Here is a 13,650-nt window from a genome sequence, read left to right as displayed (position 1 = left end):
CAGTTCGGCACACCGCAGAGAGGAGACGGGACAGGACAGTTCGGCACACCGCAGAGAGGAGACGGGACGGCACACCGCAGAGAGGAGACGGGACGGCACACCGCAGAGAGGAGACGGGACAGGACAGTTCGGCACACCCCAGAGAGGAGACGGGACAGGACAGCACACCGCAGAGAGGAGACGGGACAGGACAGCACACCGCAGAGAGCAGACGGGACAGGACAGCACACCGCAGAGAGCAGACGGGACAGGACAGTTAGGCACACCACAGAGAGCAGACGGGACAGGACAGCACACCGCAGAGAGGAGACGGGACAGGACAGTTCGGCACACCACAGAGAGGAGAGGAGACAGCACACCGCAGAGAGCAGACGGGACAGTAATTCCTGTCTGGGAGCTGGTAAATCGCTGGCGCTGTTCTGACTTCACTGACGCGGGAGGTTTCGACTGGGATCTGCACTGTCACTCAAACTGAGCAGCCCAGGAGCTGCCCTGTTGTTCCCCTGTGGACTGTGTTCGGCTGCTCTGAAACGTTGTTTTGTTAACCATGGCTAATACAGGTTTCCAAGGAAGGTAAAACCTTTCTTTTTTATTAACTAAATCCTACTTCTCCATCCGCTCAAATGACTGTACTTGCATAGTTCGTAACACAGTGTAGACGCTGTACGGACCCCCACAGCACTAACAGTACAGACAGTACTGTTCAGAGACAATATAGTAAAATATATACACAACTGTACAGAAACAATATAGTACAGTATATTCACAGTACTGTTCAGAGACAGTGCAGTACAATATAGGCACTGTATAGATACCCATAGTACAATATAGACCACGACAGTTTTGACAGTACTATACAGTGATGATATTGTACAGTATACATAATACCATATACACTAACCATATAGAGTCAATATTGTACAGAGACAATACAGTTCAATATAGAGAGTTCTGTACAGATATATTACAATATAGGCACTGCACACATGCCTGTAGTACAATATAGGCGGTACTGTACAGAGACAATATTGTACAGTAACAGAGATGGCTACACTAACAGTACAATATTTAGAGTACCGTACGGAGAGTAACAGTATAGACCCAGTGTTGTACAGTGACAATACAGTACTTCATTGGCAGTGTACAGGTTTCCACAGTGCAGTTTAGACAGTACAGTAAAATATTGACAGCAGACAATACAATGACAGTACAATGCTGTAACAAGACAATTACTACTATGTAGGTACAATGCAGTATAATGTTGGCGTCATACTGTACAATATGGAGAGTACACTAGACAGCATACAGTACAATAGTCAGTACAATACAGATGCCCAATACGGGACAGTATAGACTACACAATAGAGTACAATAGTTGCTCTGCAATATAGACGGTACAGTAAAATATTTACAGCAGACACTAACAGTACAGTTTTGATAGTGCTGTAACAATGTAGACAGGACAGTATAGGTTCAATGCAGTATGATATAGACAGTGTGATAGAAGCAGTACAGTAGAGGACAGTACAGCCCCACGCACTCATCACACCCCTGCTCGTCTCCCTGGAGCTCTCTGGCGATGCTCTCTGGGACAGGGGGCGCTAGGAGGGGTTTCAGGACTTCGTTGTCCACTTAAAGGATGTCCCTGTCCCTCAGTTGTGTCCCTCAGCTCTCTCCCCCAGCCCTGTCCCTGTCCCCCCAGCTCTGAACCCCAGCCCTCAGTCACTGTCCCTGTCCCCAAGCTCTGTCCACCAGCCCTCAGTCCCCCAGCCCTGTCCGGCAGTCCTCTGTCCCAGCTCGGGGTCTTCTCGAGATCCACCTGAGGCTCCACCAGACGGGTGCATACAGACACATATCCAGGAGGAAGCAAACCACCCACTTCAGTGTAATAATGGTTTATTTTTTCATTTATTTGGCTTGAATCTGAATGTGTTTCCTAAAGGTTTGGACTGACACCGAATGAGGGGGCTGTGTACCACCATGCTGGGGCTTTGTGAAGGGAAGTCTTTACAAGTCGCAAGTCTTAATGCTGAGGATGTAACGGGTTTTATCAGCAGTACAGATCCATTTTGAGGGTTTTAGCCAATTAAAGTTAATACTGTGTTGATCACTGAGTCCTCGATGTGTTGTTTTAAACTTGGTATTCCTGGAAGGGTGTGTTTTGGAGTCCAGTACAGTAAACAGGGACTAAGCAGTCACTGGTGTCATACCAGTGGTGCTCAGCAGAGGGCACTGTTTCCCCAGTAAGAGTGGTGTCTGCGACTCCAGAGATGGGTCACCCTCGGGAGCCCGTGTCCAGCCTTGGTGGAGGGGGGCAAGAGCGCCTCCTGCTTGCGACCAGGTTGTGTGTCCGGTTCCAGGGAGGGGCCGAGCGACGAGCCCGGGCTGCGCAGGGCGCTATATCGGACCCGCCAAGAGCAGCAGTGGGAGGAGCCACTGGAAGCACAGCTGGGATCTTGGCGGTCAGTCAGCGACTGTGCCCGGACGAGCGAGATGGGGTGGACGGCTCCTCGTTGGGGACAACCTAAGGACAAGGACATCTCTGTCCCACTGATCCCAGCCCCGGGGCTCCGGGTCGGAGGGCGGGATCACTGTGGATGTCTGCGGACAGCAATATTCCAGATCTGCCTGCGTCTATTGCTCAGCACCCTGAAGACATCCCCGGTAAACTCTGAAAATACTGAAGTCCAGGGTGTATAGACCTGCCAGGACACTTAAAAAATGAATTCTGACTACATATTATTTGAAGGGTAAATTATTGTTTTGTTTAGTTTTATTCAGTGCTTCAATTAAAACTCTTCATCCATGGTTTCTGGTTAGGAAAAGCTCTTACTTCTTAGTTCTTCACATTGGTATGTGTAGTTTAACGTATTCTGAAAAATACATGAAATATTATTCTTCCTTCCCCCTTTGTAATTGTTTTCAGTTCAGCATCCATGTTGGGAGCGATCCTGCATGAAAAAGGCACCGTGCTCTACGCTCTGTAGCTCAGGAGTGTGTCACGCCAGGTTTGAACCTGTGAAGTTTCCCACATTTTTTGATTTTTCAATTATTTTTCGTGGCCGACTGCATATACACAGATTTGCATAAAAATATTTAGTGCAAAACGTGAGTCTGATGTACAGTATATAGATATAGAGTACATCTGAATGTTGATATAAATGCACTCACTCCCTGTGATCCTCTGTCTCAGTCTGCCCCCTCCCCTCTACACGCACCGCCAGGCCCTGTGCAGATCCAGAAGTCACTCTCGCAGTTTCGTCCTGAGTCGCAGCAGTTGAAATGGCTGAAGCCAGTATTTTTCAGTTCAAGGTGCTTTATTAGCATGGTTGATGGGTACAATCAGTGTTGCCAAAGCAAATAGAATCAAATTAACATTAAACAAAACAAAAATAAAAGTAAAATAAAATCTACAGACATTCTTGTGTGTGGGTTGATGTTGAAGAGCCTCCTTCTTATTGCGTAGAAAGCCCTGAGTGCCTTCTCCCTCAGTGCCTTCACTGCCAGGTCAAAACTCCCAGATGAGCTGATGGTGAGACCGAGATATGTGTAGCTGGATGTGTGCTCCAATGTGTTGTTGTGGAGTGTGAGATCAGGAGCTTCAGACTGTTCCAGCATTCCTGCTAATTCGTTGCTATAGATATTGAACATTGTTGGGGTCAGGCTGCAGACCTGTCTCACCCCACGACCTTGGGTGAAGAATTTGGTCCTTTTGTTTCCAATTTTCACTGCACATTTGCTCTCTGAATACATTGATTTAATGATGTCGTACACTTTGCCCCCTATGCCACTTTGGAGTAGTTTGTAAAACAATCTTTCATGCCAAATCGAGTCAAAAGCTTTTTTGAAATCGACAAAGCAGGCAAAAATTATTCCTTTGTTTTTTGGTGGACGTGTTTGTCTATCAGTGTGTGTAGGGTGAGAATGTGATCAGATGTGCGGTGATCTGGTAAGAAGCCAATCTGACTCAGGACATTGTGTTCGGTAAGGAAGGCCAGTATTCGCGTGTTCAGGATACTGCAGAATACCTTCCCCAGGTTACTGTTCACATAGATGCCCCGGTAGTTGTTGGGATCAATCTATCTCCACTCTTATAGATAGGTGTGATCGGTCCTTGGTTCCAGGCCTCGGGGAAACATCCGGCTGTCATGATGAGATTGAGGAGTTTGAGCAGGGCTTGTTGCAACTTTGGGCTGCTGTGTCTCAGCATCTCGTTGATGACTCCATCTTGGCCACAGGCTTTGCGTGGTCTGAGGGCCTGGAGTTTGTCCAGTAGCTCCTGCTCAGTGATTGGGGAGTCTAAGGGGTTTTGGTTGTTTTTGATAGCCAATTCCAAAGTTTCGAGTTTTTCATAAATGGTGTTTTGGTCTGATTGATTTGTATTTGGGAGCTTTTGATAGAGATTTTCAAAGTACGTTTGCCAGATTGTTCCATTTTGGATGCCCAGTTCTTCTGGTTTTGATTTATTTAAATTGTCCCACTTCTCCCAGAAACAGTTCTGATTTAGTGACTCCTCAACTTCTGCAAGTTGTTTGTTTATGTAAGTGTTTCTTTTCTTTTTCAGCGTTGTGTATAGTTTAACCATTTCACAGTAGCTGAGCCACAGATCTGTGTTGTGTGGTTGTCTGCGTTTTTGATTTGAGAGTTTTCGTAGTACATTTCTGATGTTTTTGCACTCTGTATCAAACTACTTTTCTTTTGCTTTTGTTTTTTAGTAATTTTTTGATTTCGTTGTTTTTAGCTTAGATTTTGATGCTGGTTTGTGGAATAGGTGATTCAGTTTTTGTGTGGCCAAGCTTATGCCTAATTTGTTTGTTTGATATGGAGTGTTTAGGAATGTGTCCAACAGTGTCTGAATTTCTTCATTCTCTCCTCTCTCCTCTCTCCTCTCTCTCTCGGTTCCTCCCTGCCTGTTTTCCTCTCTCCGCCCCGGCAGCACGGTCAGGAAACGGAGGGGGTCCAGTTCCTTCCCTCAGTGCCCGCTGCCCAGGAATGTCTCCAGGGGGCCGGGGGGGTCTGAGAGAGCTATTCTTCTCCCCGAGACGGAGCTCTTCGGAATCCGTTCCTCCCTTTTCTAACCTAGAGAAATAAGCGGAAGGAGACTCGGGGAAGTTTTCGGGAGCGTTGATCAGATAGTTTTTTATTTGTTCCGAGGGGAAGAATTCCCAGAGAGCTCCTGCGTGCCCCATGAAGGCAGTATTGTGCAAGAGACAGGGATCAGACTCCGGCACATCTGGAAGCCATCGGCGGGGAGACCTGCCTGCTGTCAGTATTGAAGCAGACTGAGGCTGCGGCAGCAGGAGAGGAGGAGAGGAGGGGGAGCAGCCGGGCCAGGAGAGAGAGGGAGTTCCTGCAGGAGTCACATTCCGGCTGACAGGAAACAGGGGAGAGGAGCTCAGCACAGAGAGACGGGAGACTCGAGGAGAGGAGAGGGGAGAGGGGCTCAGCACAGAGAGACAGGAGACTCGAGGAGAGGATAGGAGTTCACCACAGAGAGACAGGAGACTCGAGGAGAGGAGTTCAGCCCAGGGACACAGGAGACCCAAGGGGAGGAGAGGAGAGGAGAGGGGAGAGGAGTTCAGCCAGAGACCCAGGAGACCCAGGGGGAGGAGACCAGAGCAGCCGCAGCTCTGCCAGGGACGTCACTGTGCTCCGAATCCGGGAATTTTCCAGAGCCTGTCCGAGTCTCTGCACCGCGTCTCCCAGGAATCTGAGCTCTCCCCACTCCAGGTAAGAAACCAAGAGGGGACAAGGGGAATGAGAGAGAGAGAGAAGGGTGAGAGGAGAGGAATAGGAGAAAGAAGAAAGAGGAGAACAAGAGGAGAGAGAGTAGGGAGAGAGGAGAGGGGAAAGGAGAGAGAAACGGGCCACCCAGACCTGGCTGCCCAGAGAGGACAGGCTGTGCTCCCACTGCCAGCGGGGAGAAATAGAGACAGAGGTGCACTTCCTACTGCACTGTGACAGATACTCTGGGATTAGAGAAACATTCTTCCCCAAATTAACACAGATAATCCCAGAGTTCCCACACCTACCAGAATCACAACAGGTCCCAGTCCTATTAGGAGAGGGAGGAGGGAACTCAGCTGAACTGGCAGCCCAGTATGTGATCTCCTGTCCCAGCCTGAGGAACAGACAGTGAGCCCGTCTCTCAATAATAATAATACAGTGTGTGATCTCCTGTCCCAGCCTGAGGAACAGACAGTGAGCCTGTCTCTCAATAATAATAATACAGTGTGTGATCTCCTGTCCCAGCCTGAGGAACAGACAGTGAGCCCGTCTCTCAATAATAATAATACAGTGTGTGATCTCCTGTCCCAGCCTGAGGAACATTGAGCTTGTCTCCCAGTAATGCTCCATGTTTGTATGTGAATGTATTATGTTGTGTCTGTATTGTAAATGTCTGTAGATCTTGTGTTAATTGTATTTGTATACTTGCTTTGGCAACACTGGTTTATTCACTGGTCGTGCCAGTAAAGCTTCTTGAATTGAACTGAAGGAAGAAAGGAGAGGAAGAGGAGAGAGAGAAAATGATGTTGTGTGATGTATGTAAATGTCCTATGATGTGTTTTTTCTTTACATGTCTGTAGATGTTGTGTTGAAATAGAAATTGAGAGAGGGAGACAGGAGAGAGAGGGGGATAGGAGTGAGAGGAGAAGGAGAGACAGGGCAGTAAATTGTTACAGACAGAGATATGGGCAGCGCTGGTGTGCAGTCTGTGCACTGATGAAGTTTCAAGACACACAGTGCCCTTCAGTAGTACTGGCCAGCAAGGTCTGAGGCAATTGTGTCTCACACAGCTTCCCTCGAGAGGCAGTTAATCACATAGTCTTGAGCTACTTCATGCTGAAGGAGAAGGAGTTCTGGGCTGACAGCTGTGTCTTGCTGCTCAGGTGTTTGTTGTTGGGTAACTAGTCTCACAAACGAGCTGTGAAGCTCTGATCAGCCTGCCTTGGGCTGACTTCAGTGTCTGGAGTCCTTAGCTCGCAGACAAAATGAAAACCAAAGAGTTTTCTGTGAAATAAAAGCAGGCATTTGTACAGCTGGAAGGTTAGAAAAGCTCAGTCCGAACAACTGTGCATTCCTTCCTCAACAATTTGGAATCTGCTGAAGAAGAAAGAAACCGCAGGTATAATTACCAATCAGACAAGGAAACACAGCAGAGCTCATAGAAAGTATCAGAGCTGTCAAGGAAAACACTAAAATACTTGTCAGTAAAATCACCACCCCTGAGCACCGCGGCGAAGGTGCCAGAATCTACTGTTCACAGAGGACAGAGCAGAATTGCACAGACTGCACCGCAAGTTCTAACCTCTCATCAGCTCCTGGGACACAAACAACAGACTGGAATTTGCTCAGAAGTACAAAGATGAGTCAGGAGAGTTTTGGAGCAAAGTTTGATGGACAGAAGAGCCCAAGATCAACCTTCACCAAAGTGATGTAAAGGCTAAAGAAAGCAAGGGTCTGCAGATCGTCTTGTGCCCTTGTGTCTTGTGCATGTCTGCCCACCTCGATACAGCTTGCTGGAGGTAAAGTCATGACTGCCTCTGGAAGTGACTCACTCCAATGTCCTGATCACTGTAGCGGCAGAATGAACTCAAGTTTACAACGGCGTTGGGTTTTATTACTTATACATTCTTACTTGGCTGCAGTCCACCCCGCCACACAACAATGACCTGAAACATACGGAGGGATTTTGCATCCTTAAAAACAAAACGGAAGTTGGGAATACCAAGAATTTGGTTGCAGCAGAGGTGTAACAAAGCATCTCAGTTATTATAGAAAATTGGTGAGTTCAATGAGGTATTGTAGTTATATTTATTCAAATGTTGATTTTACACGTTGAAGCTGACTAAAAGTGAATGTTTCCCAATACTTATGATCACTTGAGTGAGCAAAATGAGTGAGCATTATATTGCATTTATTATTTGTATTAATTTCAGGATCACGCTTGACTGAGGCCCTGTACATACAGCCTCACGAGGGCACTGGGCTTGGAGTGGGAATCTGACTTAGGGCGCACCTGCAGAGGAGCACTGAAGCTAACATGTTTCAGCTGGAGAGCTCACACCTGAACACCACTCACCTGATCAACACACACCTAAAAACCACTCACCTGACCAACACACACTTCTGAAGAACATAATCACCTGAACAACACACACCTGATCAACACACACACCTGCACACTCCTGAATAACACACTCACCTGATCAACACACACACAACTGCACACTTCTGAGGAACACACTCAACTGAACAACACACCTGATCAACACTCACCTGATCAACACACACACACCTGCACACTCCTGAATAACACACTCAACTGATCAACACTCACCTGATCAACACACACACCCACACACTCACCTGAACAACACACACCTGCACAACACTCACCTGATCAACACACACACAAACCCGCACACTCCTGAAGAACATACTCACCTGAAAAACACACACCTGCACATTCCTGAATAACACTACATACATATTTTTCTTCTACCTTTCATCATAATATTTACAGCAGCACAGGAAGCACAAGATGGTGCAGTTAAACTGGGAGAAAGCGCAGTGAAGTCCAGTGACGTGCCCAAGGCGAGCAGATTTACCCCAGCGCAGTAGAGCAGGACGCAGTCAACACCCTGTCAGCACTTCCTGTCTCAACACAATGAGGGGTCAGGGGTCGCACCGCTCTATTTAAAACTCCGAGACAGGCTGGAGGACAGATGAATCACTGCAGAAAAATCAAGACCCGCGTTAGGAGGTGAAGGAAGCTCATTGTTCTCTGTTGAAGGGATGAAATTAGTTTGTCTCAGGAGTATCGCAGTTGTGAGCTGTTGTGACCATTTAACACCATTTTACCTTAATCCCTCAAGCAAATGAAAATGAGAAACTTTAGAGCAGTCAAACAACCCATCTGGCCCATTTGGTCACTAGTAGTTAATTGATGTAAAGATCTGAGCCCCACTGTTTCTGGAAAGATGCCCTGTGCCCCTGAGCTCCTGCTCCCTGCATCCTCACTTGCTGGTGTGAGTCTGCTCACTGCAGAAGAGAGGCAGGGTGAGATCAGAGTCCTGCTGGCCCAGACTGGCCCCAGTCCTGACTCTCTCTGGCCTACCTGGTGATTAGAAGCTTCTCTGTTTGTCTTTGCTGTGTTTCGGAAGAGCTCTGCTGGGCGCTTGGCAGTGTTGCTGAATCCTGCCGAGCTGGAGGCTGGTTCTGAACTCGCCCGGCCTGATGAACCCTCTTCAACATCTGTCGTTTTCCTACTCTCCTCTCTCTCAGGATGGCTCTGTCCAGAGGGTGTCTCTCTTGCGTTAAATATCTGATGTTCATCTTCAACCTCATCTTTTGGGTAAGTATCACTGGAATTAGTTTCTCCTCACTGGCCTGAACACGTTCTGTTTCTCATCAACCTAACAGAGAAAGAAATATTCATACACATACTGGGGTTAAATCACCCCTGTTCTGGGTCACACTGTACCCCTGCAGTCCAGAGATCACTGGTCCAGTCTGGGTCACACTGTACCCCTCCAGTCCAGAGATCACTGGTCCAGTCTGGGTCACACTGTACCCCTCCAGTCCAGAGATCACCGGTCCAGTCTGGGTCACACTGTAACCCCACAGTCCAGAGATCGCCGGTCCAGTCTGGGTCACACTGTAACCCCACAGTCCAGAGATCACCGGTCCAGTCTGGGTCACACTGTACCCCTACAGTCCAGAGATCGCCGGTCCAGTCTGGGTCAGTCTGTACCCCTCCAGTCCAGAGATCACCGGTCCAGTCTGGGTCAGTCTGTACCCCTATAGTCTAGAGATCACCGGTCCAGTCTGGGTCACACTGTACCCCTCCAGTGTGGCACAGCGTCTCCACTGGGAGGTTGTGTGTTCGAATCCCAGGTAGGACACTACTGTTGTTGGGTTAACCGCGGTGATTCTAATAGCAGAGCCCGGCTGTTTTCAGGATCTCCGTCGTGAAGTCCTCTCAGCCTCTCACAGAGCCTGCCCTGTCCCCTGTCCCCTGTCCCCTGTCCCCTGTCCAGCTGGGCGGCTGCGGGCTGTTTGGCGTGGGGGTCTGGCTGTCCTTCACCCAGGCGGACTTCGCCAGCCTGCCCTTCTACTTCCCCTCCATCTCCGCGGCCAGCCTGCTGCTGGTGGCTGGGGGCGTTACCATGGTGACGGGCTTCCTGGGCTGCCTGGGGGCACTGAAGGAGCAGCGCTGTCTGCTGCTGACGGTGAGTCGAGGCGCAATAACCCTGGCGCCCCCTTGAGCTGAGGAGGGTAACTGCAGTGAGATCACGAGTTCCTGAAGCATCGCGTGCTGGTTTTTCTCTTGAAAAACGATTCACAGTCATTTACAGTGACTTGTTGTTAATATGATGTTATGATGCATGAGATGATTATCAATAGACATACTGTTAATACTAGATTATTAATACAAAGCTATAATGATGGTGTATAACTATGAGGTTCCATATGAGGATGATCACAATGTGAGATCAATAAAAACTTGTCCTTCCTGTTTCCTGTGGTAGTTTTTCACAATACTGCTGCTCCTTGTCCTCACTGAAGTCACTCTGACCATCGTACTGCACGTCTACAGAGAACAGGTCAGTCTGTTTGTCCCTCTGTCTGTCTCACTGCAGATCTGTAGAGACCAGGTCTGTCTGTCCCTCTGTCTGTCTCACTGCAGATCTGTAGAGACCAGGTCTGTCTGTCTGTCCCTCTATCTGTCTCACTGCAGATCTACAGAGACCAGGTCTGTCTGTCTGTCTCTCTGTCTGTCTCACTGCAGATCTACAGAGACCAGGTCTGTCTGTCTCTCTGTCTGTCTCACTGCAGATCTACAGAGACCAGGTCTGTCTGTCTGTCTCTCTGTCTGTCTCACTGCAGATCTACAGAGACCAGGTCTGTCTGTCTGTCTCTCTGTCTGTCTCACTGCAGATCTACAGAGACCAGGTCTGTCTGTCTGTCCCTTTACTGGTTCCCTCTCTGCTCACCTGTGTCCATCTGCCTGTCCGTCTCTCAGCTGGACAGGAAAGCGCAGGACGAGCTGAAGGAGGGGATGAAGGAGTACAAACACAACGAGGGGCTGAAAGGGTCGTGGGACAACGTCCAGAAGATGGTGAGGAGGAGGCTGGAGACAGAGGCAGCGGCCCCTCGTCCTGGCCGTGTGGGGCGCTCACCCTGTCTGTGCTCTGTTCCAGCTGAAGTGCTGCGGGGTGTCCAACAAGACCGACTGGCACCCCGTCCTGAACAGCACCCTGCCACCCTCCTGCTGCCGCGGAGATGCTGACCCCTGTCTGGACGGCTGGGACGAGGTGAGGCTGCCGGGGGTGACGGGGGGGCGGGGCAGCAGGTCTGGAGCTCGCTGGGGTCCCTGTCGTCAGGGGTGACGGGGGGGCGGGGCAGCAGGTCTGGAGCTCGCTGGGGTCCCTGTCGTCAGGGGTGATGGGGTGGGGCAGCAGATCTGGGGCTCGCTGGGGTCTCTCTCGTCTGGGGTGACTGGGCAGCAGGTCTGGAGCTGTTTGGGGTCCCTGTTGTCATGGGTGACGGGGCGGGGCAGGGCGGGGCAGCAGGTCTGCAGCTCGCTGGGGTCTGTGTCTCAGGACAGGGGCTCAATGAGAGGGGGGTCTGGCAGAACTGGGGCTGGTGCTCTTGGCTCAGGGCTTTTCTCACCTTCTCTGTCTTGCTCAGGCCTGCTATCAGAAGGCAAAAGACTGGCTGGTGAAGAATAACAAGCCTGTCCTGGTCTTCGTGATCTGTATCGGAATTGTACAGGTAACTCCGAATGTGTCTGTCAGTGCAGCTGCTCCTGTGTCTGTCTCTGTCTGTCCCTGTCAGTGCAGCTGCTCCTGTGTCTGTCTCTGTCTGTCCCTGTCAGTGTTCCTGTGTCTGTCTCTGTCTGTCCCTGTCAGTGCAGCTGTGTCTGTCGGTGGCCCCCTGTGCTCTGGCCAGCAGTCAGTCTGTCGGTCTGTGTTGCAGGTGCTGGCTCTGGGCTTCTCTCTGCTGATGTACTGTCAGATCCTGAGAGCGGAGAAGTACCTGGACTGAGAGAAAGCCGAGCTCGTCACTGCTGGTGGGATGAGTGTTTGTGTGTCCCCCCTCTCTCTCTCCCCGTCCTGTCGCGGCTGTGACCCCTCTCTGACCCCTGGATCACTGCGGGGCCGAGTGGGCTTTAGCTCCTTCCTCTCTCTGAACGCCGTGTGAGGGCGGGCTGCATCCGAGGAGCCGCCTGTCCCGGCAGCGCTGTGGGAAGGCCGGGGCCCCTGGCAAATAGTGGCCCCCAGCACAGGCTGGGCACAAGCTGCCTTGGACCATATATAGCGCCCCCTAATGGTCAGCGATGCTGTGCATGGGACCCTGTTCAGCTCACGCCACACCAGCCCTGAAACTTAACTCCCCCCACCCCGGGGTGCCCCAGATCTTCATGAGCGCAGGGGGCGCCCCCACCTCCCGCGCAGGAGGGTGCAGGTCTCACCGGCCTTCATTCACCGAGACCCTGAGAGCCACCAGCAGCGCTGTGCCCAGAGACGTCGCCCCCTGCTGGCTGGAGTCAGGTCCCTGGCTGCCCAGCAGGGAACACCTTGCCCTTGGGGTGCCGGCACCCCCACACACGGCAACGAGCTCTTCGCTGCGCACAGGACTCTGCCTCTCGCTCCCCGCCAGCAGCACGACAGGACGAGCCTTCATGACAGCCTGCCAGCACACACTCTGTAAGCCTACCTAGATATATCATTCGCTGTGAATACTTTATTATTAATAATTCTTTATCATTCATATAAAACAATAAAATGACAAAAAAATTGACACTCTTTGTCAGTTGTCATTCTCAGTTTGGATACCATAATGAGTAACAGCTGTGTTGACTTACAAACTTCATTACATTTAGCTAAAGGTATTTTTCTTGTACCCAGAGATCTCTGGTCAGTCTGGGTCACACTGTACCCCTACAGTCCAGATATCACTGGTCCAGTCTGGGTCACACTGTACCCCACAGTCCAGAGATCACTGGTCCAGTCTGGGTCACACTGTACCCCTACAGTCCAGAGATCGCCGGTCCAGTCTGGGTCACACTGTAACCCCTACAGAACAGAGATCGCCGGTCCAGTCTGGGTCACACTGTACCCCCACAGTCCAGAGATCACTGGTCCAGTCTGGGTCACACTGTACCCCTACAGTCCAGAGATCGCCGGTCCAGTCTGGTCACACTGTACCCCCACAGTCCAGAGATCACTGGTCCAGTCTGGGTCACACTGTACCCCTACAGTCCAGAGATCACTGGTCCAGTCTGGGTCACACTGTAACCCCACAGTCCAGAGATCGCCGGTCCAGTCTGGTCACACTGTACCCCTACAGTCCAGAGATCCCCGGTCAGGTCTGGGTCACACTGTACCAAAACAGTCCAGAGATCACTGGTCCAGTCTGGGTCACACTGTACCCCTATAGTCCAGAGATCCCCGGTCAGGTCTGGGTCACACTGTACCCCCACAGTCCAGAGATCACCGGTCCAGTCTGGGTCCCACTGTACCCCTACAGTCCAGAGATCACTGGTCCAGTCTGGGTCCCACTGTACCCCTACAGTCCAGAGATCACTGGTCCAGTCTGGGTCACACTGTACCCCTCCAGTCCAGAGATCGCCGGTCCAGT

At 50.5% G+C, this 13,650-nt stretch overlaps 1 protein-coding gene across 2 annotated transcripts; it reads left to right on the top strand.

The window, feature by feature from the left end:
* Positions 1-4,956: 4,956 nt before the first annotated feature.
* On the top strand, positions 4,957-12,812 carry tspan4b (tetraspanin 4b). Of its 2 annotated transcripts, none has more exons than XM_006633851.3 (8): positions 4,957-5,730; positions 9,289-9,358; positions 10,044-10,235; positions 10,536-10,610; positions 11,030-11,125; positions 11,208-11,321; positions 11,698-11,781; positions 11,986-12,812. In XM_006633851.3, exons 2-8 carry the CDS (start codon positions 9,290-9,292, stop codon positions 12,052-12,054), a joined length of 699 nt encoding a protein of 232 aa, XP_006633914.2. In that variant the 5' UTR covers positions 4,957-5,730; position 9,289; the 3' UTR covers positions 12,055-12,812. The 2 variants fall into 2 exon arrangements, with proteins under 2 accessions (XP_006633914.2, XP_015208853.2); XM_015353367.2 differs by lacking the exon at positions 4,957-5,730 and adding an exon at positions 6,226-7,786.
* Positions 12,813-13,650: the final 838 nt, after the last annotated feature.

The sequence above is a fragment of the Lepisosteus oculatus genome, chromosome 7 (genome assembly GCF_040954835.1).
Source record: "Lepisosteus oculatus isolate fLepOcu1 chromosome 7, fLepOcu1.hap2, whole genome shotgun sequence".
In the NCBI taxonomy this organism is placed as follows: domain Eukaryota; kingdom Metazoa; phylum Chordata; class Actinopteri; order Semionotiformes; family Lepisosteidae; genus Lepisosteus; species Lepisosteus oculatus.
The sequence above is the reverse complement of the archived record's forward strand: the minus strand, read 5'-3'. Positions and strand labels throughout refer to the sequence as shown.